The sequence below is a fragment of the Podarcis vaucheri genome (genome assembly GCF_965113315.1).
Source record: "Podarcis vaucheri genome assembly, chromosome: 9".
NCBI classification, from domain to species: domain Eukaryota; kingdom Metazoa; phylum Chordata; class Lepidosauria; order Squamata; family Lacertidae; genus Podarcis; species Podarcis vaucheri.
In genome coordinates, this window is record NC_138767.1 from 52,657,981 (window position 1) to 52,683,288 (window position 25,308).

The 25,308-nt window shown below is 41.5% G+C and overlaps 1 protein-coding gene and 1 long non-coding RNA gene across 48 annotated transcripts in view; one reads left to right on the forward strand and one right to left on the reverse strand.

Moving 5' to 3' along the window:
- Window positions 1–25,308, forward strand: part of LOC309540779 — a 104,109-nt gene that overhangs the window by 30,525 nt on the left and 48,276 nt on the right. The gene's annotated exons all lie outside the window — the stretch shown is intronic.
- The window catches only part of SORBS2 (sorbin and SH3 domain containing 2), a gene marked incomplete at its 3' end in the record, with an annotated part of 177,085 nt that continues 163,577 nt past the window's right edge, over window positions 11,801–25,308 (reverse strand). For 20 of the 40 annotated variants that reach the window (XR_014223453.1, XR_014223454.1, XR_014223455.1 and 17 more), the window contains 3 exons: window positions 24,324–24,518; window positions 19,985–20,034; window positions 15,407–15,495 (listed from right to left, as the gene is read on the reverse strand). Coding sequence is in view for 19 of the 40 variants with exons in the window: in XM_082237837.1 (XP_082093963.1) it covers window positions 14,112–14,173; window positions 15,389–15,495; window positions 19,985–20,034; window positions 22,222–22,329; window positions 24,324–24,518 (522 nt within the window). Of the gene's footprint in view, window positions 14,174–15,387; window positions 15,496–19,984; window positions 20,035–22,221; window positions 22,330–24,323; window positions 24,519–25,308 lie in introns of those variants that run through there. The other 20 variants (XM_082237853.1, XM_082237854.1, XM_082237848.1 and 17 more) reach the window with 5 other exon arrangements.

The following is a 25,308-nucleotide window of genomic DNA, read 5'->3' on the forward strand; positions in this document are numbered from 1 at the left end:
ATCCATTTTTAAAATTTACATAGCTGTTTGTCGCAGGGCTCCTCCAGATTACCTCTTTGAGCTTTCAGCCTGATTTACTTGCATGGAGGTTAGAATGTGGCTGTATATACCTTTAAAGCACATGACTTTTCCCAAAGAATCCTGGGAACTGTGGTTTGTTAAGGCTGCTGGGAATTGTAGCTCTGTGAGGTGTAAACTGCGGCTCCCGGGATTCTTTGGAGGAAATATAGGGTGAGTGTTCAGCCTTAGGCCAGTCTTTATTGAATATTCATTTGTTGTTTGCTTTACGCTGCTCAGATTTGTTTCCTATGACATTGAGCATTTAGTCTAAATTGCTGCTTCAACGTTTGTATGCCTTCCAGTTAATCGTTCGTTCATCCCACTCATTTTTAGTGCATTTCCCTGTCACTGTCCTAAGCACAAAACCCTCACTTTTACAAAAATGCCTTTGTTGTGTTGGGGTGACAGACTGCTTTAATCAACTTTAATTGAGCATATCTAAATTTCCTGGTATGTATTTGAATCCAGTACTGGCGCTGTGGTCTAAATCACAGAACCTAGGGCTTGTCGATCAGAAGGTTGGCGGTTCAAATCCCTGCCACAGGGTGAGCTCCCGTTGCTCGGTCCCAGCTCCTGCCCACCTAGCAGTTTGAAACCACGTCAAAGTGCAAGCGGATAAATAGGTACCGCTCCAGTGGGAAGGTAAACGGCATTTCCGTGCGCTGCTCTGGTTCGCTAGAAGCAGCTTAGTCATGCTGGCCACATGACCCGGAAGCTGTATGCCGGCTCCCTCGGCCAATAAAGCGAGATGAGTGCCACAACCCCAGAGTCGGCCACGACTGGACCTAACAGTCAGGGGTCCCTTTACCTTTACCTTTTACTGACAGTTTGGAGATGACCTGAATGAAATTGGTTGAGCCAGTTTGTTAATACCTGCTTTCTTCATAACTGAAAATCTTAAGGAGACATTTTCCAATTTTTTTGTTTATGTTTTTGTTAAGTGGTATGAAATATAAAAATTCTTTTGAAACGAACACCAGCCTGCTGAAGTGCTATTGTGTGTTCTGGAACCTACTATGACAGCTTAGTCTTGTGACACCTGAGGCAGTAGGACTGACTCTGGTCAGTAGGGATGTAGGTTCTCTTACATTTTTACTCCTGGGATAAATCAGTTGATAAGATTTGAGTCTTGGTGACATTTTTTCACAGCTTTGATTGGGGACATGGCTAATGCTTTAGCCATGGTTGCCATAGAAAAATTGGCCTTGTTTATTGGCCTTTAACAAACAGCAACAGCTGCAAGACAAATATGGTGACATGTTTTCAGTCTGGGGATGGGACGCAAGCCAGCAGTTTGGCAGATACAGAATCTAGTTAGTCATACTCAGGCTTTTCAGTGAGTTGACATATGTAGTCATTCAGAGATTGCTGTAGATAAGATATAAGGTTCCACCCCTCTCTTCTTTCAACATAGTGTTGTATGAGGCTAACCAGGGATCTGCATCAGTCCTTCCTCTCCTCTCCTCTCGTCTCCTCTCCTCTCCTCTCGTTGTTTCATTGCCTCTTGTCTGTCCCTGCGCCATCTTTCATGAGATTGTGAGCATACTATGTACATGTAGGAAGCAGTCGCAGGGCAAAGATGAACAAGGAAAACAAACATGGACCTTGAAAAGGCCACCTGGTGCACCCACTTGTGAGTAAATGGAGGGAGCTGCTCCAGCTTGTTGCTTGAAATCATAAGCAAACATGCCCACTCACACAAGGCAGAATGTAACTTGAATCTTAGGGTAAGGGGTCTGTGTGTTTCATAAATAGAGTTGCCAGATAAAATAGTTTATAGAGTAAACAGGGATTGGCTCTACAGATGAACTACTTTGGAGAAGTACATGTGAGAAATATAGGCAGGACCAATTCAAAAAATATGAGATGGTAAGAAGACGACAAAATCCTAATGTGTCTTGCCTAGTGTCTTTAGTTGTTGTTCTCAAAGTTCACTCTTTAGCAATTGAGAAGGCTGTTGCCACATCAGGAAAAATGCAGTAAAATATGAGGAGGAATTCACACTGTGCTTGAACTTGTCTGTGTGATATTACCTTTGCAAACACTTATGGCACATTCGGGCCAAAGTTAAGCACTTCTTCTTAACCCTCCAAATGAAGTTAATGGGATGTACAAGAGCTCAGTTTTCATGATTGTATTGGGTTTTGCATGCTAAACCCTCCAGGAATGCAAAATTACCTTATTACTTTCTGATCTTTGACTGTTTTTGGAGACACCTGTCATTACTGTACTAAAGATGGTTAGTTTATCCATATCCTTGGGGAACTAAAATCATGTACAGTTCCATAAGCTACCTGGATCAAAACTACAGTCTCTGTTTGCACTGTCAGAATTTTGAGAGAATGTAGAATTCACAAAGTCCACTGAGTTCTTAAATAGCTGTTATTCATGTCTTGTGGCATTTAACAGAGTTGTGAGAAAGTGAGAAGAGGCAAAATTTACCTGTTCAAAGATATCAAACTTTGTCAGTTTGAAAGTCAGAAGAAGACAACAAATAAATCAGTGTCAATGAAACAAACTGGCAAAATAAATCCTTAATACAGCGATACCCTGGGTTACATACGCTTCAGGTTACATACGTTTCATGTTACACACTCCGCTAACCCAGAAATAGTGCTTCAGGTTAAGAACTTTGCTTCAGGATAAGAACAGAAATCGGGCTCCGGTGGCACAGCGGCAGCTGGAGGCCCCATTAGCTAAAGTGGTGCTTCAGGTTAAGAACAGTTTCAGGTTAAGAACAGACCTTCGGAATGAATTAAGCACTTAACCCGAGGTACCACTGTAAGTCTTATAGTAGCTGGAATCTTGAAGCGTCTTGGGGCACTGCATGTATTCTTTCCTGTTTCACATTACAGCCTCCTGTACTTGGGACATAGCCTATCCCTGGAAGGAAATTCTACTTTGAATGATGGAGCAATTGCTCTGGATTCTTTTAGTGAGCCACATTAACTGACTGAAAAGCAAGTAAGCTCCAGATTCTGTTGGCCACGCCTTTGACCCATTGGATTCTTCCAGGCTGGGCTCATAGCCAAGTGTAGATCAATGTGCAGCATTCTTGACAGGGCCAACCCACCCATGAGGCAAGGTGAGGTGACCGCCTCAGGTGGCTGGATCTGCAGGGGGACAAGTGCATTGCCTGCTGCTGCTGCTCTTGGAAAATAGGAGGCACTGCTGGTCTCCTCCCACCCTTGTTTCTGAAGTAGGTCTTTATTCTCCCATTGTTCCTTCAGTCCTTATTGCCTGGGGTGGGACACCATTTTATGGTTTGCCTCAGGTGCCAAAATGCCTTAAGCCAGCCCTGATTCTTGGGCAGCCCCACAGAGCCTCCAAAGGGCACACCACAGATGCTAGCCCTGGCCCCCCTTTAAACAGTGCTCCAATAAGCAACTGTGTTTGGTTGCTGTCATTTTAATTTACCACAATATCTCTGAAATGAAATTATTCTGGGGCAAGGGCAGCCAAAAATAGGTGACTAATAGCTAACATAGAAGGCAATCCGTATTTTAACCAAGAAAATGAAAAATGAAAACCAGCTGGCATAAAACAATGTTTGACTTTAATGGAGCAGGACTGCTGCACCCCCTGTGATCTTTCTGAAATTGCCACAGTTGTTATTTGTCCAGTCACCCAAATAACCACCTTCATTAATCTGTCTCAGTGAAATCTGTGCAGTTTAAAAGCAGTGCTATAGATTTATTATGAGGAATAATGGTACATCCTCAGGAAAGTTCTCAAAGCCATCTGCTTTGCAGAAAAGCAAATTAACACAGGAACTAGGCCCAGTAAATGGTCTGAGAACACCTAATGCTGTAGCATTCTTGAAGCTAAGCAGCTGTCCAGATGTGGATTAGAAGCCCATAGCAACCTCTATTAGCTTCTCTGAGATTTCAAATAAGACCAGGGCAGAACATTTTTCATTTACTTAGGCTTTATTAACAAGAAACAGGCCCGCAGCACCTTAAATAATAACAGATTTATGATGGCATAAGCTTTTGTAGACTAGTGTCCACTTCATCAGATCATAGAATCCTGGATTTGGGTCAGTGAAGGTCATTTAGTCCAATCCCCTGACAATTCAACAAACCTACCACTACACCATGCCTGAGAGGTGGCTCCCAAGCCACTGCTTAAACTCCTCTAATGGAGAGTCCTCCACCTTCTGAGTCAGTTTGTCCCACTGTCAAACAGCTCACCTCATCAGTACGTTTTTTCTAAAGTTTAGTCTAAATCCTTATTCTTGTAATTTGAATCCATTGGTTTGGGATGTATGTGCTGGAGCAGAAGAAAATACATTTGGACTATTATGTGATAGCCCTTTTCAAAGACCTTATCGGCACTATATATTTAAAGCAGTATTATATTCCTTTCAACAGTTATGGTTTCCCCCTAAGAATTGTCCTAAAATGTTTGAAGATATATCCTTGGATTGTCTTGCATCTCCCCAATCCTGTAAAGCTGGTCAGTATTATTAGCCCCCTATTTAAGATGGGAGACAATGGGTGAAGATTGGGTTTGGTTTACTTAAATCACTTAGTGATTTTGTGACAGAGATTCAAAGCAGACCTTTACTGGTTTGTATCTCAGTCTCATAACTACAGTGGTACCTTGGGTTAAGTACTTAATTTGTTCCAGAGGTCTGTTCTTAACCTGAAACTGTTCTTAACCTGATGCACCACTTGAGCTAATGGGGCCTCCTGCTGCCGTGCCGCTGGAGCTCGATTTCTGTTCTCATCCTGAGCCAAAGTTCTTAACCTGAGGTACTATTTCTGGGTTAGCGGAGTCTGTAACCTGAAGCGTCTGTAACCCGAGGTACCACTGTACTACAATCACAACAGTTCTCTTGTTGTAGTTCTTTTTCTTTTTTTTTTAAGAGAGAATTTTTGGGAGTCCAGAAAAGGAACCAATAGTTGGCATCTGTGTCACCATGTAACTATTCTGGGACAAAATGTACTGGTGAGCTGACCAGCGAAGTGTGCAGAGCAAAAAAGAAACTTAACACGTTCCACGTTGTCACTCAGGAGCAGTTCTGCAATGCCACTCAGCAAGTGAATGCTATTTTGCTTCAGGGGAAACCTCTGTGTACCAGAACCTAGATTAGATATGACATCACCCAACCATGGATTATCACAGACTACATTCCCAGAATTCCACATTGTACACAAGATCCCGAAATCAGTGCTTGCTACAGAGCTAAGTTGTGCAGAACTGCAGAGCATAAATAGCCCTTTCCTGGAGCTGCCTATGTGCTTTGGCACTGCAGTTTCATTTTCTTTCCTTGGGTTTCTTATTGGATTCAAACATTTTGCATGACATGTAGGGTGGGCGCGCGCGCGCACACACACACACACACACACACACACACAGACTTTCAGCAATTGCATTTTGTAAAAGTATTTTATTTATGTATTTAGACCTTTTACCCCACCTCATTTTTGAAGACTCGAAGTAGAAAACACTATCATTTCCAAACACAATTAACCACCAGCAAGTCTTTATCTTATTTCTTCTGCACTGATATAAAGTGAATTTTATTGTCTTTAAGGATAGAGTTTTGTAGGCTTTAAAGATAGAGTGAGAAGGCTGAAAACATGACAGCAATGATTGGTGAATTCTCAGAAGCTGTGTAGGTTTCCTTTTTTAAAAAATTGTTTTTATTAAAGATTTTATTGGGTTAGGAAAGTACATACAGCGTCTCTGCTTTCTGTTCATATAATCCTTTATACAGATCATTTATATTCAATGTGAGACACTAATGTTACAGACAGTATAAGGTTGGGAGAGAAGAGAGGTGGGGAGTAAGAGGGGAAAGAGAAGTGGGGTAATGTACTTTCATTCTTTTACATAGCGTATGTCAGCGTCACATGAGTAGGTTCTCTTTCTATTAATTTATTAGTTTTCATTGGTGGTGAAAGAGGTTGGAGGGCCCAGGGCATGGTTGGTTGCCTTCAGTTGACTGCAGTGTGTTTTGTTTGTGTGTGTGAGGCAGAGGGTTGTTGGGATAAGTTAGCCATATTGATGGGTATGCTGTTGGTGGGTTCTTGTTGTTTTGTAGGGTTGTGTATGTAATGAAGGGGAGCCACACCAGGGAGCTGTGTGTGTTTCTCTGAAGGGGAGTTAGCATAAATAGCAGCATTAAGTAGTGACACTTGTGTTTAGCTTGAGATAATATAATTGAGATGGATATCCATTTCCCCCCAGTGAATACAGTGGTACCTCGGGTTACATACGCTTCAGGTTACATATGCTTCAGGTTACAGACTTCGCTAACCCAGAAATAGTGCTTCAGGTTAAGAACTTTGCTCCAGGATAAGAACAGAAATCGTGCTCCGGCGGCAGCAGGAGGCCCCCATTAGCTAAAGTGGTGCTACAGGTTAAGAACAGTTTCAGGTTAAGAACGGACCTCCGGAACAAATTAAGTACAGTGGTGCCCCGCAAGACGAATGCCTCACAAGACGGAAAACTCGCTAGACGAAAGAGTTTTCCGTTTTGGAGGTGCTTCGCAAAACGAATCTCCTATGGGCTTGCTTCGCAAGACGAAAATGTCTTGTGAGTTCCTGGGTTTTTTTCCCTCTCCCCCCCTTTTTCTAAGCCACTAAGCCGCTTATCAGCTGATCCGATAAGCCGATAAGCCGCTAAAAGCCGCTAATAGTGAGGTAAGAGTGCTGTCAGTAGAGCAGCCTTTCCTAGACTTGGGTCCCCAGTTGGACTACAGCTCCTGTTATCCACAGCCAGCACAGCAAATGGTGAGAGATGATGGGGCTGTAGTGCAACAGCATGTGGGACCTGAGGTTGGGGAAGGCTGTCAACCATGCAACATATTCTCCAGATTTCACTGCTGCAATGCAGGAGTGACCAAAGACATTTTGCTGACTCAGGAGAAGCGCAGGATGGTGGTGCCTCACCATATTCCATGTAGAAAAGCCAGCTAGACTGGTAGTCAAATCTTTTTTTGACACTGGCAATGAGACAACATCTTCCATTGTACCTGAATGCAACAGGCTAGCTTTGGTGGCACAGAGCAGGCCATGTAGCGCGCACACAGCTCTGCCATTTCCTGACCCTCAGCACTTGACCTAATGATGTCTGTCTCAATCTGCCTATTGGTAAAGCTGGCTTTTGTAATGTGTTGTATGCAGGGTTGCCCTTGTAGACTGTTCAGAAACTGTAGTTAGTTCAAAATACAGCTATTAACCTGTGTTTTTCCAGTGCCCAAAACAACTGTGCTGACTCCTGGTATGTTTCTAGGAATGATTCAAGTGCTGGTGCTTGCATTTAAAGCCCCGAATGGCTTGATGTCTGGATACCTGAAGGATTACGTTAGCCTGCTTGTACACAAAGATCAAAATCAGAGGCTTTTATCTGGGTGCCCCTGCCATTTGAAGTGATTAGGGAGTGGGAAAAATGTTCTTTTGGTAGGCACCAGGAAAACTCTTTTTATCTTGTTTTCCAGAGGTTTTTTAACCATTTTTAACAACTGTACCTTTTACACTTTATTGCTTTTATCTGCAGTTTAGATTTTATTGTTTGACACGTTGCAGTGTTTTCATTTTGTATGTATTTGTGGATTGTGGAAGGGTGGCAAATCACATGTTTGAAAATAATTATATTGAATTATATTGAAAATAACCTCCAAATATCTCACAATCTGTCTCTCTTGGTGGAAATAAGAGGTTGCCAATAATGTGGTTGTGCATTGTGTCAGTGGACAGCAACTAGTGGCTTACAGGCCAAATTACAGCTTTGGGGTAACTGCCTCAAGATGACCTATGTTTACCTCACTAACCATCTGCTTATTTGTTGATTTAAACTGCTTTAAGAGTATTCCAAAAGCCACTTGAGTTTGATTTTTAAACAGATAAAAATTTATGGCAGCTGTGAAAATTTTTTCCTAAGAACATAAAGAATAGCTTTGTTGGCTCAGACCAAAGACCCATGTAGTCCCACATCCTGTTTTCACAGTGGCCAACCAGGTGTCGGTGTGAAGCCCACAAACAGGACATGAGTTCAACAGCACTCTCCCCAGCAACTGGTGTTCAGGTGTAATGCATTTGATACTGTAAGTAGTATGCAGCCATCATGACTAGTAGTCATTGATAGATTTATCCTCCATGAATCTGTCAAAGCTCCTTTTAAAGCCACCCGAGTTTGTGACCACTACATTTTCTGAAGGTGAAATCCATACTATTAACTATGCACTGAGTGAAGAAGTACTTCCTTTTATCTGGTCTGAGTATTCCAACATTCAGCTTTGTTAGATGACCTTGGAGAGAGGAAGGCAAAACTTCACTGTATCCGCTTTCTGCACATGAGGAATAGTTTTGTACACCTGTCATGCCCTCCCCTTTCTTGCCTTTTTCCAAAATCAAAAAGCTTTTTTCTGTATATGTGATTGGATTCTTTTGGTTGGCTTTTTCTTGCTCTAAACCATCATTTTGAGGAGAGGTGACTTTAAGGCAATTGTACAGAGCTTCCTTGTAAGAGGAGTGTTTTGCATCTTAGTTCCCTTTGTCCACTTACCGTAATTTGTTCATATTAGATGATGAGCTTGTCACAAGTTTGATAGCTATATTATAATAAGAATACAAGAATAAATTTGAACTGGTTCTCACTTTGAGAGCCTTTCTAGCATTTTAGTGTTACTTTGAATGTATTTAAACCACATGTAGCTGACTGTCAGTTTGGCAGGAACTTGAAACAGACTTATTATTTCATGAGCTTTAAGTGTACAAAGGAATTTGAATTGATGTTTTCGGGGGTATAGCCGAATGAACACATTTTGCCTTGCACATTTAAGAATAAGGCATTGTCTGAAGGACAGTTCAGTAGCTAAACGCTTATATTTTGTCCGTTGTCACAACTCTGCCAGTTTCAAGGCTACCCCACTAACATACCTGCAGCTCTTCCAAGGGAGTAAAAATAGCAGTGACCTAAAACCCTGTTGGAAAGATGCTCACTTAATGCTTCTTCAGATAGCTCTGTGCTATTTCATGTTTGGTGACAGATCATTTTGTTTTTTAAATGTGCACCCCATGTTCCTGTTAACCCATTGCAGGAATTAAAGAATTCCCACTGCGTTATATAAGAACTGTAGAAACTTCCCACCAACTTCTGTGTAGTGAATGGAGAGGATTACTTTAGGTCAAACCACACTGCCAGGCTGTCGAGGGTTATTGGAGGAATCTATAGCCAACAATCTCTGATTTGCAGAGATTACTGTACAAACATGGCCAGAAAAGGTTATACAGTATAAGGAATTATTACTCCAATTTCTTTGGCCTATTGATGTATTCTTGGCTGGTCTGATTTCTCTGCAGTGCCTTCCCTTTGTTGAAGCCAGTGTAGTATAATGGTTAGTATGTTAGACTGCGATTAGGTAGACTGAAGTTCAAATTCCTCATCCAGGGATGAAATTCACTGGCTGACCTTGGAGTAGTCACTTTCCCCATGCTTAACCTACCTCACAGGTTGTTAGTAAGGAACATATTGCAAGTGGAGGAGAGAACAGTGCAAACTTTAGAAGACATTATTTCTCTCAGAGGACCCGGGTAGCTAGAGCTTACCCCTCGCAGAGCTACAATTCCCAGCACCTGTAGCAAACTACAGTTATGAGGATTCTTCAGGGCAACTGAGGTGCTTTAAATGTGTGGAGTGTAGGCATAATACATGAATTTAAAATTGATTTCTAGATAAAGTAAGATAGGGTCTAGATTGTGGAATGAAGGATAAAACAGATAAACAAGGACAGCATAATGCTCCAGCTGGTGCTTTCCTCCGCTCTTTTGTGAAATATCAGATTGTTTTTAAATTGTCACTTCTGAGATACAGGCTTTGCTTGTCTTGACATCTTCCCACACTATCGCTTAAATTGTAATACTTACACCATAATAACTGATTTCCCACCAAATAACTAAACCATATTTATTTGCAGGCAGTGCTTGGGATGTAACAAAAGCTGAGGGGTCAAATAAAAATTAGATTTTTAAACCAAGTAAAATAATTTAATCATAGAATTAGAGTTGGAAGTGATCCCCAAAGCTCACCTAGTCCAGTCCCCTGCAATGCAGCTGTTCTGTATGGGGATTAAACCCTTATCAGCATCACACTCTAACCAACTGAGCTAATTTTGAATGTCTCAAATGTTATACCTTGTATGCCATCATACTTAGAGTCCCAAAGAAATTTTTTATTCAGAATTTAGCCATTTCCAGGATTTAAATTATTCTCTTTACTTTAACCTGCAACCTTGGAGTTCATAGCACAGATGGTATAGTGGAGGGAGAATGGAGGGGAGCACAGCTCCAGGACCTTTTTTAAAGGAGCAACAATTAGGAAACCTGCTGATGCATCAGAGTAATTGGCAAACCTTACTTGCTCTGCAGGTAAGAGGTGATAATGAAGCAGTTAACTTCTACTATTGTTTGTGACAGATTAACATAGGGAAAGTCAGAAAATGTGCAAAAGAATTAAGAATAGGCTAGAGGACTATTTTGACAGGTGGGCAGGCCTGACTTAAAGCTCCACTTTCTACAGGGAACTTCTAGCACGTTAAAAGCCAGACAGTAGCACTCTGTGCACAAAATTAATTATCGTGGAGTGGTCATTCATTTTAGGAATAAATCCTTTAGCAAAGTATGCATGAGGCTCCTTTGAATGCTATGCAGGGCTGTTGGGACATGCCAATATTAAAATGTGGGACACAGATCCGCTGCAGTGCTTCAGAGTCTAGGATTCCATGGCCAAGAAAATATACTGTATTTGTAAAGCAGCTTAACACATTGTTGTTTATTATTACTCCCTTTCTTATTCCCCACGCTTGAAGATGAGTCATGTTTAATGGAGGGGAAACAATTGCTGCACACAGTATAGCTATCATCAGCATTTGCCATTCAACACTTTCGTATGACACAATGATATACTATCTCCACCCATTTTTCTCTCTGTGATTCTTCCTGATAAAAATGTATGAAACATTTGCTGTTCGGTCTCTTTCTTTGCATTTAAAATACTCTGAGCTTTGTAGACTGATGTGTGGTATAAGAACTATACTTTATGGCTGATCTGTGTGTTCAGGAAAAACAAAGTGTGACCGTTTCCCTGCTAGCTGTGCATGTGTGCTGTGCTTAGCTTCAGCATAATGCCTATATTCTTACAGTCTCTTTATTTCCCCAGCTTACATTATTGCCTGGGGTCATGATATCCTATTTTTTAAAATTAGTTTTTCATTAAAGTTTTTCTTGTGTTACAAAACAGGCAAATAAACAGAGAAAATTACAGTTGGGGAAAATGAGGAGAGAGAGGAAAGGAGAAAGATGGGGGTGTTGTTCTTTCATTCTGTTGCCTAGTGTGACATGTGGATAGGTCCTTTGTTTAGATATTGCCATTGTGAGAGTTTGGAGGGTTCAGAATTCGGTTGGTTGTGTTCAGTTGGTTGCAGTGTGGCTTGTTTGCATGTTTGTGCGGTGGGGTAGGTTTTTGGGTCAAGGTAGGCATATTTATTTGTATGCTGTTGGTGGATATAGGCCATTGTCCTGTTTATGTGCTAAAGAGGAATCACACTGGGTAAATGATATCCTATTTGTTGTAGAAGCAGCAGCAGAAAAGGCACTGTGTCGTTGCTTTCTCTGGTGCCTCTGTTGTTTATAGGATAATGAACCTTGCTGTTCAGGATTTTAATTCCAGCATATTCAACTTAAATGTGTGATGATTTCCAGTAAGGATGCGAATCAAAAAGGCATACCAGTGTACTCCAAGCAAATTTTATTAGAAGTCTATTCAAGGGAAAAAACACAGAGACCCTTTGCATGTAAGAATTCAAAGTCAATTACCTGAAAGCCAGGTATGAAAAATGTTCTATTAAAATCAGATAGAGAATAGAAACAGTGCTTTTTTAAAATATCACAGGCAACAGACATTTAAGTCTTCCATCATAAATGGCATCAAAGATAGGTATTGATTTCACAGCAAAGCTGCATGCACATCTAGTTTATAATGGAAAGCCTTTGAAATATAAAGCTTTTGCCATGAAATTTGCAGTAATAAAGGTATGCTGCACAAATATGATTTATTGTCTGTCTTACTGACATTTCTCCATAATAAAGACATATGTACATTTTTTAAAGATTTGGCTGGTAAAGCCATATTATACTTCATAAAACTTTTGCAGCAAATGCTATTTTACAGAATTGCACTATCCAAATGTGCTTATACATTGGGAGGAGGACAGGGGTAAAGAAGACGAGGAAATGTTGATATTTATTAGTGGAAGGGGGGTAGGTTTTCTTCTTCAAAAAAACCCCAACAATAAAATGGCTCTGTACAAAAAAAACCCATATGTACAAAATGCTACAAGACTACAAATATTTGTGAGAAGATCTGTCCTTTACCCAAAAAAGGGTTTTGTTTTGTTTTTGCCTTCTATATGGTGCCAGCAAAACCAAATCTGGACTCTTACATAAAGCCATAGATGTGGGAAATCATGTGTTTTCCCTCATACACTATTGATGCCTCTCTTTGCATAAGGAAAACAAATACTATAGTCAAATATTTCATACTATTTCATTACATCCACCCACATGTACCTGTGTTCATTTTTGTGCCTTTCTGTTTCTTTCTTTTAATGCTGGAGGGCCAGGAAGAAAATATTGTTCAGGTTTATTAATGTATGTGTATACATATGTAGGAAAAAATAAAAGCATTGTGTGATACTTTCTGCAGAATTCCCCCAACTCGGTGTTGCAGTAAAATTGTGCACTGGATATTGGTTTTTTTGTTGCAGAAACTTTGTATGATAAATGAATGTTGAATACTGTACTAGACTTTCAGATATTCTGTTGAACTCAGGGTATTTTTGATGTAGTAGAGAAGCATACGACATCAACAATTTCATTATTGGTTTGCTTAATTGTTTCCCAGTATTTTTGTTTTGTTTTGTACACTTCTTTAATATTAAGCAGTAAACATGGATTCCTTTGGGATAAGTTTGCCCATATCGCTGATGTTGGAAGTGGGGCCTTTGAACATGCACTTGCAATAGGAAGATCTACTTCTTCTTGCAAAGACATGCATACTTCTCTCCTGACTTAGGGCATTAACATATGCAAATACAGAAGATGCATTTCATCTCCTTCCTATCTTTGTGCACATCATTAATGTATGACTCACATATTTTCTCTATGGAGAGAGAACACTGCTTTAGGAACATCTGCATGCCCTCCCGGACATTAATGTGTACAGATGCAGGAAGGGCAAGTTGTGCTTACTGTATTTGCAAATAGCTTCATGCATGAAGCTGCTCTTAGCTGTGGAAACGGGGGATTTAACCAATGTATGACCTCCGTTCACTCAAGCCTCATGAAATCTTTGAGATCCAACCAGAAGTCATGGCTTGTCAACTATTAAGAGCAATTCTCCTTTTGAATTATTCCTGCTCAAAATTTTATAACCACTCTGCATATGTTGCAACATACAAGGCCATGGAAGCTATATGTCTGAGTGATTATTCTATATTGCAAATGAGTTAAAAACAGGCAAATGTGTGACACAGCAACGTAAAAGCAACATATGCTGCTGAGCTTAAAAAGAATGTGAAAACTCAAAACAATGATTGAAAAGTAGTAAGCCACAACCTGTTCTATATATGAGGTGAAAGAAGATAAAACATATTTCTTAAGGACAGTTCTGCAATTTCCCTCAAATAATATGGATAACCACTTGGAGTGTCACAATGTACCTTCCATTAAGCTTTTTCTACTTGGCATATTTCAGATTGGTAGGGGCAGGCAAATATTTAATGCATACAGAAAAAGATGTACTAAAGGTTGAACTAATTCCTTTTGTTTCATAAAAGCTGAGTTATCCCATTGTAGCTGTTAACGGTAATACTGCTGGCTGGCGGATGAGGATGGGAATAGTGAGGATGAACTAGATGACTTCTACCTGGAATTGCAAAGCAGCATAACAGAAGACTGGTGGAGCATGTTTTCTAGCAGCTTTATATGCAGATGTGTTGCAGAAATGCAGCATAAATAAGTAGGAAAAAAATAAGCAACATTTCACAGCCTCTTGACATAGTTTCCAGGGAAAGTACCAAAGAATTTTGTTCTTCTGGAGGTTCCTGAAAGTAGAAGTAATAAGTGAAACATGGCAGTAGTGGTAACATATTGCTCTCTAGAGAAGATAGTTACATTTCATTTTAGCATCCTTCATTAGTATATTCAGCTATGTAGTTTGGAAAACATGGAATAATACATTGCAAAAGGGAATTAAATATCACATTCAATAAAGCCACGGTAGGTTTGGGGAACCTTTAGCCCTCCAGGTGTCACTGAGCTACAATTCCCTTCAACCCCAGCCAGCATGGTTAGTGGTGAGAGATAATGGGAGCTGTAGTTCAGCAATATCTGGAGAGTCAAAGTTTCCTACACCTAAGCTGCAGGTGCAAAACAGGAAAAACGTAGAACTGTTGGAAGTTTTAATTACTGCAGCTCACATTGATGAGGAGGCAAGATGTTTTTAAAATGCAGCTTGCCTCTTCAGCAGTACAGGTAGATGCAGTTGAAACTTCGAAGAAACCTCTGATATCATCCATGGTTCTTCCCAAGTCCTATATTCAGTTTTGTTGGACAGTGTTTTCTTAACAGGGAACAAGTGTTACTCAAGTGCTTGTTCCATCGAAGTTAATGGGGAAGCCTTCTATGACCAATGCTTAGCATGTGTCAATGCCAGGCATTTGCTGAGGTGTAAATGGAGGGAGCCACTGAGCTCTGAATATTGCAATCTCAGTGGTGCAAGACAATTCTGAGGGTGTGCTCTCATGTCAAGCAAGCAATCCCACCAGTTAGAAGCAGGAAGATGAATACACACTGCCTCTGACTTGGCCAGGTCTCATATAGTGGTTATCTGTAAACCTTGCCAGTCAACAGCTCATGCTTGGGATGCAAGAGCCCAAACACCCTACACTGGTTGGCATACTGCTGCATTATCAGTGACTCAGATACAAATGGTTATGGGATTTGGGAAGCTCAAAACATTTTTTGGAGCTGGCCCTTTGTGCAAGCTCCATGCGTGCTTTACAGCATCTGCAGAACTCTGGGTAAGGGGATGATATGCATTGTGTGTGTGAAGGCATTAATGCTTGCCACATTCTTTCTAAACAGTGTGATACAATTCATACCAAAGGTTTTTGAAAAGATTCTAACAGGTTTAGTGTCACTGCAGGTATCTCATGAAGTCTGATTTGCCAGCCACAAAGTACTGAGAGTATCCTGCTATGCAATCTCTGAGGTAGCACATATATCCTAGAGCACTACTAAATTAAAAATTAACATACCCACAAACCATCCATCATCACATTTTTCCATCACATCAATGACATCTCCCTCTCTGAGCTCCAATTCATCTTCATTCCTAGGAGTATAGTTATACAGAACCTGAAACCTTAAACAGGACAAATGGATGCATTTAAAGAAAAAAAACTGAACAGCTTTCATTTTTACTTAGCTGGAAAAGCTTGTTAAATAATAGTCCTTTGAAGTTAAAAATAGGTTGCTTACAGGTTGTTGTAGAGACTACAACTCATTATGCATATGGAGTACTTTGAGCACTTGAATATTCTATAGAAATGCAAATTATTCTAACTTACTATTTATTTGGTTAGCTTGTCAATCAGCTACAGTTAAGCTCTGATCCTTTCCCTATATCTTCCTTCCTATTCTCTTGTACATGACTGTATTTTCATATAATAACCAGGCAGTTGTTTACTAATTTGCCAAGGAAATCTAGACATCTTTCCACAGAGGCTTGGATCCTAAGGTAAGTTAACTTCACCAAGGTCACAAAAGTTCCCTGTCCCTTAATCTCTGTGACTACCTGCACCCACCAAAGTCTATCTGGAGAATCAGAGGACTCTCTTGAACAATGTGGGATGAGTAGTTTGTATACGTGTGTGTGGGGAGGCCTATCGAAGGAGGAAGAGTTATCAAAAACTAATATTGGATTTGAATATAAGTTAGTTCATGGAAGGGATGCTTCCCACCCCTCCCCCAGTAGCTCCCTCTCATTGACTGGCTGGATGCAGAGGAGTGGTGGGAGGCACCACCTGGGGAATCCCCAGAGCCAGGGGATTGGTGGTGGGACAACAATGAATGGCCCGAGGGAGGAGGAGAAGCAGACTGGGGGGAGGTGGTGTTCGAAGCAGAAAACAGAGTTTAGTGAGCAGAAAGAGGCTGTGGCAGAGAGAAGTTCTGACTCTGAAGCTGGAGAGGAGGTTGGGCAAGAGGCAGAGTTGAGGGATACACCCCTCCTCTTGTGACCAGCTCCCCTCCCCTAGTATCCTAGAACATGCAGAGAAATGAAAAGAACAGAGATTGGTTTTGTGCAGACACAGTTTGCGACTGCTTGGGGAAGACCCTGCAGAGGTGGAGCCTAGAAAGTGGTGGAAAGGTGGGGACCTTCAGTCCTCATAGCTGTTTGATTGGGGCAAGACTAGGGCTGGGCAATATTAGATTTTCAACATTGCAGTGTATCACCAGCCAAACATCACAGTTTGGCGATATATCACTATGTTGAAAGAGCTGCGTTGGCCCCAGCCTGTGAGACCCTGTGTGAAACCGCTTCAGCTCTCACTGCGCAGGAGCTAAGGTGCTTTTACCCCAGGGCTTTGCAGGCTGGGGTGAATGCAGCTGGCCCCAGCCCGCTGCTCGGCACGAAGGCTTCCACCCCCCAGCTAAGCTAGGCCTCAGCTCCCCAAGATGGAGAGAGCCCTGCAAACACAGCCTGACAGGCTCCGTTTGCAGGGCTCCTTCAGCTTTGCTGGCAAGGAGGGGGGGGGCAGGGAAGCGGCTTCCTTTTCCTCAGAGAAAGAGACTGCTTGCTCTCCCCCTTCCTTGCCTGAAGATGGAAGGAGTGCTGAGACTGAACCTGACAGGCTCCATCATCAGGGCTCCCCTTGTCTTTGCTGGCATGGCCCTTTCAGCCAGGCAGCATGAAGCAGAATCTCTGTTCATCCAGCGCATGCACATGCTAGAGTGACGGGGTCTTATTTGCACACATCAGCCTGAGATCCCTAATCCTCCTACTTGTGTGCAAGTAGAAGAATGCTTCCTCAGCTGGGGAGCAGGAGCAGTTTAACGGAGCCCCCACCCCACCACTGGCTCGTGCCAGCTGGTGGCAGGTTGGGGGCTCCATAAAACTGCTTGGCTGAGGTGAGGGCAGCCACGTGCTCCTCAGCCAAGCATTTTCAAGAAAAGGAGGGAGGAACAAGCTGTCCTGCCTGCTACCTTGCTGTGCTGGTAGCAGAGGGACTCAGGAACTGTGGTGGTTTCACTAGCTGAGTGAAACCACCATCACAGTCTTACCCTCTATCGGTCCTGGGTGATATATTGCCCAAGCCTAGGGAAGAGTTGCTGGGGTCACTAGGCCTGCACTGTTTTGGTTTCTTTGACTAAAGACTTAACTGCAATGACACCATGTTTTTTATTGCTGACCTGCGCTTAATTCTGACTCCTGACACTCCCTAGCCCATCCTTTCAGGGGGCATAATTGACTGCATGGCGAAAATGAGGATAGGGAATGTTTCCTTCCATGAAGTTACTTAAATTAACTTCCTTAGGGCCAAGCCATAGTATCTATTGTGTGGATACTACATTTCTTAAAGATAAACTTGTAATACTTTGTTCCTCAGGGAAAACAAATGTATTCTCCCTACCACCTCCTCCTTAGTTCATCTCAGCAATCTGCCAATGCCAGATGAAATGTGAACTGGGCAAGGCACCTATTGGTTTGTGCCTGTGACAGCACCAGACCTATGTCCACTGAGTAATCTCTTACTGTATCACACAAGTGATGGAGAGCTCATGCTGTCCTTAAAAGATAAAGGTGCATGTATATATAGGAGGGAGCCCTAGTAAGGCTGTCCCATCCTGGAATTCTGGAGAATTTAAATTTTAATGGACTGAAATGTGCCCAGCTGTGATGGATTGTGCACTGGCATTCTTTTTATTGTCTGCTGTTATTACTATGCTGTAAGCAGAGTTACAGGGACGCGGGTGGCGCTGTGGGTAAAACCTCAGCGCCTAGGACTTGCCGATCGTCAGGTCGGCGGTTCGAATCCCCGCGGCGGGGTGCGCTCCCATTGCTCGGTCCCAGCGCCTGCCAACCTAGCAGTTCGAAAGCACCCCTGAGTGCAAGTAGATAAATAGGGACCGCTTACTAGCGGGAAGGTAAACAGTGTTTCCGTGTGCTGCACTGGCTCGCCAGATGCAGCTTGTTACGCTGGCCACGTGACCCGGAAGTGTCTGCGGCCAGCGCTGGCCCCTGGCCTCTTAAGTGAGATGGGCGCACAACCCTAGTCTCGGACACGACTGGCCCGTATGGGTAGGGGTACCTTTAAGCAAAGTTACAGGGTTGTGCAGTAACTAAGTAAAATAGATCTAATATACTGAGTGTTCAGATCTTATGCTTCATTGTTAGAAATTATTGACCGACTAACGAGAATGTTGAACAGGAACAACCAGTCATGTCTTCTTTCCAGAATATAAGAAGAGCCCTGCCAAGTCAGAACAAAGGCTCATTCTGTTCTCACAGTAGTCAACCAGAAACCTATAGGAAGCCTGCAAGAAGCATCTGAGTGCAACAGCACTCTCCACTCTCCCCATTTGTGGTTCTAAGCAGTTGGTATACAAAAGCTCCCCTTCTCTACACCATTTGCAGGCTAACTCTTGACTTTTTCCTACTTTAAGTACTATGTCCAACACATCAACAAAGGAGGTATTTATGTATAAATCTCATAAGCTAATTCACTTCCCATCATAATTGGAAATAGAACTCATTTCTGAGATTAAAATTGCATTAAGTGCCAAAAGTGGATTTGATCAGTAATTTGTAAGTTGCCTGTCACCACTAAGAGGTGCCAGAATATTCAGTGTAACAACTTAATTAGCATGACATTTACTTGTGTGTGCTTGAATTTCAACTACAACTGTTAAGTTGTTTTCAGTAATGGTGATACATGTTCAGATTTTAACACTCCAAAGGAGCTATAAAAGGAAAGCTTTCGGCAACTGAATAAAATGATGCAATACACCAGCTACACAACTTGCACAACTTCCACTGGCATTGTTATGTGCAAATGAAGTCTGTCTAGATTTTAACAAAAAATGAAGTTGCCTTCTACTTAGCTGGACCAATGGTCCATCTAGACAGTACAGTTTCTCCTGACTGGCAGAGCAGCTTTCCAAGGTCTCATTCAGAGAGTTTTTCCAGCCCTGCTAACAGTACCAGTGAGGTGGTGCATTGCTCACCTAGCTTCCCAGTGCCAGGTGTTGCTGCTGGTTATTGAGATGGGGAGGGGCAGGGGAAGCTCAGTGTGGTGTAGACGCAGTGGCAGATTGGCTTTGCCATTGTGCTCACACTGCACTGAGCAGCCTGTACTTCATCCCTTTGCCTCTAACAAGCAGCGATGCTCAGTATGCATCTCCCCACTTCTGCCTAATACCCAATATCACTTTGACTGAAGATAACAACATAGAGTTGTTCCTTGCCATAGAGTTTTGAAAAAGCTCTCTAATATGTTCATGACCAGAGTGCACAACCCAACTTCAACTCACTTTGAAAGGGATGCTGCTGATGTTATGCCTCTTGTGCATGAACAGGAGCTCTTGAGTTTTAGGAGCGTTTAATGAATGGCAGTATGGGTCATGAGTCTATGTATGAGTCAATGGTGAGAGTCAGAGGCAGATAGCATGTTTTGAAAGGACAGCCAACACCGCCCATATCATTACACATATGTTGTCCATGCACTGCTGTGCCATGGGATGCAAGCTGCCTCAGTAGACAGCTTCTGGGATGGCAAATACTCCCTACTCAACCACACTAGAAATTTACCAATGTCATTTAGATAAAAACTTTAGTAGATTAAAATACTTACGGTTCCCCCCCACTGTGTATATTTTCATGAGCAAACACAGGGCGCTGTGGCTGAAATGAAATGAGTTGAAATGTAATAAGAGTATAAATGGTTACAAATCCAGGTATAGCTTTCCACAGTCCTATATAATTTGCACCCCTAGGACCACCATGCACAACTCACCAAGTGCTCAACAACAACAACAACAACAACAATCCTCCCCATATTACTGGTCCTGAGGCTGCATATAAAAACAGTTTAACAAATAGCTAAAGGTCACAATGCAGAAGCACATAGAGCCAAGTAGGATATTTGTGATGCAGGCCTCATTTACTGGCTGTCTGCTTCACAAATAAATTAAACAACTAAAAGCAAAGCAAACCAACCCCCAAAGCGTAAAAGAAAAGGAGATGCTAGGATTTCTTTAACACCTTTTGCAACCTTAATTATCATCAGCATAAATATCACATGACAAAGAAAGCTGTTAAGTGTCATATATACTCCTAGTCTATAAAATGCACAAATGAATATACAATTTTAATCCAGACAAACAGCCTCAGACAAGCAGAAAGCAAATCAGTGTGAATAACACTGACCGAACAAGCAGCCATTCCTTATGATTGCTCAATACCACATTCTTGCAAAAGTACTCTCAGATATCTAATTGGCAACTACCACATGCTATGTTTGTTAATGATACTGCCTAGTTCTGAGAGGACTGTGGAAGGTTTTTTTAAAAAAAAACAAAAATAAACTATCCCATAGGGAATGAGAAAAGAGAAAAACAAATTATTAAAAGAATGCAGATAAATTATCAACACGTAGCCTTTTAAGGGGAAAATGGTAACCAATGCCAGTATAAAAAGCTGAAAAGCAATTTTCATTTCCTACCACGGATTGGCATTAATTAAAGTTCTGAAAAACAAACTGAATATTTTTAACATAAAATAAACTGCCTTTATTGAACAGAAAGGTAAGTAAACATACATAAATACCCAGCAGACTTAGTGTAACAAAATAAATATGGAAGTTTTCAAAATATAAAAGGGAATCCATGGTTTAGAATTCATGACTTGAAGTTCACAGTTCAAAAGAACAGCTATTAGGGTATATTTATGTAACTGTCTCATAGTTTGATTTTATGTGGATCCTGATTTTATGAATGGACCACCAATGATGGACATGAAGTGAACAATGTAGTCTGAGCTTTTTCAGATCAGTATAACCCAATTCCATCTTAAATGTGAGAGAAAGGTAGTCCTTGGACTTGCAGGACTGGACTTGCAATGATTTGTACCAATTATAGACGCTAACTAGTCTTCAAGATGGGTCTATCAAGAGTACAGTAAAGTAATCAAGTCTCGGGATCATATGGTCAACAAATGGTTGATGAGAAAAGAATATAGCTTTCTTGGTAAAAGGCCCTTGCCTTTTACAAGCCTCATAAATAATTAAGCCTCATAAATAAGCATCCAATAGTTTTTCCGTGTAACTGTACATGATTGTAACACTATAAAAACACTTACATTTTTTTCAAACATAAACATCTTAATGCAAACATGATCATCTCTGACTCCTTCTCTTGTAGTTCAGATAAATGAAGTTTGTAATGTATACAAAAACGATTAGATTCAAATATGTATAACATTTGGTTTGTACATAAAATGCAGAAATCACACACATTACTTTCAAAGACAGAGTATGGACAATTATAATAAGAAATTGAACTGTATAGAGGATGCAGCTTAATGTGAATAAGCAAGAAAAAGCTGATGCAGATGGCAGCTCAGAGAATCAGTGCGATGAAAAAGCATGGTGTCAAGTGAGTGCAACATATGTTGCCATAGCAGCAAAATATTTTGGTGTGTGTGTGCGATCATGCATTTGGAAACAACAAGGAACAGCAACATAGACATTACGAATGAGGTCTTCTTATTTAGTCTTTGCAAATGGTCTCATAAGTAAGATACTTAGAAATGAGAGGAACTACTTAAGAAGGAAGGGAGAGTTAAACACAGATTGGTTAGAGAAATTGCTTCTTTTTAGGGCTGTTTCACACATACTTGCAATTTACAATTCCCCAGCAGAACGGTCCAAATCAAGCACAGCTTCCTGTGGCCTCCACACTTTTATCACTCAAGCTTTTTCCATTTTAAAGAGAATTTACTTAAGCATGTGAGCCCCAGACTTCACAATGAGAAACCAAATTCCTTATGCTAGGGGAAACCTGGCAATATCAGGGCCATATGGTACCATACCCTATGTAAATAGCTGTGCCCTCTGACTGGCGAGCTGCAAGATCTCCTTGTCATAACAGGGCTACGAGGAGGTTTGCCGATGACAAATATCTCTCTTTTTAAATCGGCCTGGAAAAACCATAAACATGGGGGTCAATTCATCTAAAAGTCTAGACGGGCAATTTTACTGTTGCCATATCATTCTCACTTGCAAGCTGCACAAACCAGCTTTCAAATCTCCAAAATGCCCTTGTGCAAAAAGACATGCACATCTGTTAATCCACTGTGTCGCAAAGCTATGATGATCATTTTCCTTAATGCAACACCCCCCCACCCCACCCCACCCCACCCCACCCCCGTCCTCAAGCACTTAAAAATTGCAATGCCTACCAGTCTACCTGGGGCAGAAGATCCTATCACAAAATGCAGCACTGTACATTTTCAAGTTTAATAATGGAGCAACCTCAAAAGCAAACAGCACTCATAGCCAGGAGGAAAATATTAGTAGCTGAGGCATTATAACTCTCGAGAGATTAAAAGGAGCTCATTGCGAAAATCTGACGTGCATTCTAAGCATCTCAATGTGTCTTTTGCATGAGTGAATATAAGTAGAGAGGAAGTGATATATGAAAGGGAGATGAAGCTGATTCCAAAGCTTGACTGAGAAGATGGGTGTGGAAAAACAAACAAACAATTACAGGATTCTAAGAGTGCCTTTGCACATTCCAATAAGTGTTGAAGCAGACAGTGTGGGTCACACATTCCTTCTGCAAAATTCAAAAGCATTCTTACAAAGTGATTTTTTTTGAGTCAAAAAGCAATGGTTTATTATTTCTCAGTGCCATTACACTAGTTCTTGTTTCAGTTGTAGTACCTGCTAATGATAGAACAGGCTAAAATGCTAACTGGATTTGTAGCATCATAAGCAGTGCATGAATAATATTCTCTTGCAGGAATTCCTGCAATGGTGGATTGGATAGCTGTGAATAGACCGTGCCACTGTGAGTTGCTGACCAGTGTTGGTAGGAATAGCATAATTCAATGAAAGGGAATAAGGAGATTTCAGTTCAGATTGGCTACACCTTCCCCCCACATGATTCCAGATGTGTGGTATGCTTTTGATCTAAAATGTCTGTATGTGAGTTCAGAAGGGTTGCTATGAATGCTTTATAATTGAGCAATATGGAAGTAGTATCAACCTAGGCCGAGTCTAACCAGGTACTTCACGATGAGACACAACACCAACCTGGCAAGAAGCCCTGGGTCTCCTGAGTCCCTTCCTATGAGACTAGGTGTGTTATCAAAAAGAGAGTCGTCTAATTATCTGTTTGCTGGTAGGAATGGCAAGGTACCTGAGGCCTGTGATAACCTCTTCCACTTGTCCATTCCCGTCGGGACTTCCAAGACCATGGTTCTCCCTAGTTAGTAAGTTGTCATGTGTATGGGGATCCCAGTGTCTCAATTCTAGCCTGGCTTTGTGTACTCCTAGAACTGACTTGGAAGCCAGGCAGGCAAGTGTAATTTGGCTCTCAAGAATAGGAATGAATATGCTTGCTATAAGAGTAAGAAATACATATGCATGCTAGGTAGCTTGTTCAGGATTTTAATGAGTTATTTATGTTTATACTAGCCGAGTAGATAAAAGTCCACACCATAAAAGTCAATAGCGATTTTCCAGCAGATTGGATGAAGGGCTTTGGATGAAGTCCTTACTGATAAAAATTTGTATAGCAAATGTCTTAGTAGTATTAAGGAGGAATCAAAATCTAGACAAGAAAAATTGTAGGAAGTAAGGACTATGAATGATTCTGTGTGCCCAAATTTTATCTCTGCTGATTTATATATTTATTGTTTGGCATGTCCTAATTCTGATGCACTGATTTCAGTAGTGACATAACTTTTGCTCAGTTGCACCAGTGTATGAAGATTGGAGTATTTGGTGAATGGTGTATATTTAAATACTTGGTGCTACAACGTTTTGATCTGACTGCATGCTTATGTCATTAAATGTTAGTCACCATCAAATCTGATTTTAAATTATTAGGTTAACCTCCAGGCTTCCTGAATGTCAGGCATTTGAGAAAGCATGCAGCATTTCATATTCTAACAGATATTGTTGTTACCTTTAATTTTGGAGAATGTTTCTCCTGCCTGTATGACAGTTTGGAAAGGAGAGGGGGTGAGTGGGTGACAGCAGGCTTGGAAGATGTAGAAACGCATTCAGAGAAAGATGTTTTGGCTGAGTGAAATGGAGGACTGGAAGCAAGGCAAGAAGGAGAGGTGGAAGGTGCTTGCGTCTCATAGGGAAGTGAAGCTGGCTTAAACATTTAAAGAAAGACAACAGTAATTGAGCAGAAGAGCAATTACAAAGGGAGCAATAAAGCAGAGAGAGGAATACTGCACCACCACCAGTGAAAGGAAATGAGACACCCTCAACCTTCCCACCCATTGCTGTGTTCAGTAGGGTTAATTGAGTACATATAGGACAATGCAATTATTGGAAATACATGGATCGATCTCTGTGCTCAGCAGGACTGTTTCCTATCTGCTTACTTGAATAGCAGCTCCCTGTTCCTGGCATAGTGGGCCCCTGCTCCTGCACCTCACAGTGCAGCAAGCTGCTTCTTAAATGCTCCCACATTTAGAAAGCAGTCTACAGTGAAGGTCAGGGAGGAAAACAAAAGGCTTGTGCATGTAGAGTTAACAAGTATGCCTGGAAAATGTTTGCTGGATTGCAGCCCTTGTCTCTCTTGGACAAGGATAGCCAATGCTTGCATTCTTGCAGGTGGCGAAGGCATATTCTGCTTCTCAGAAAAGGGCCCGAAGCATGTTTTGTCATGCAAACTGATCACTCCATGCAGGTTCATGCTTTAACACTGTTGGGAGCAAGTCTAACCCTTCAAGCGGAAATCAAGTGACCAGGGACCACAACAGACACACTGTTTTTGCTGCCTGTGTGTGCACAGTGGTGATGCTGGAAAACAAACACTGGGCAGGCCATTATAAATGGCTGGTTCCACAGCTGGGATGCTACATACAAATTCTTAAGAGAGATGTAACATTAGACGGAAGACAATCTTACAAGCCAAAAATCCTCCCCCCTTTTCT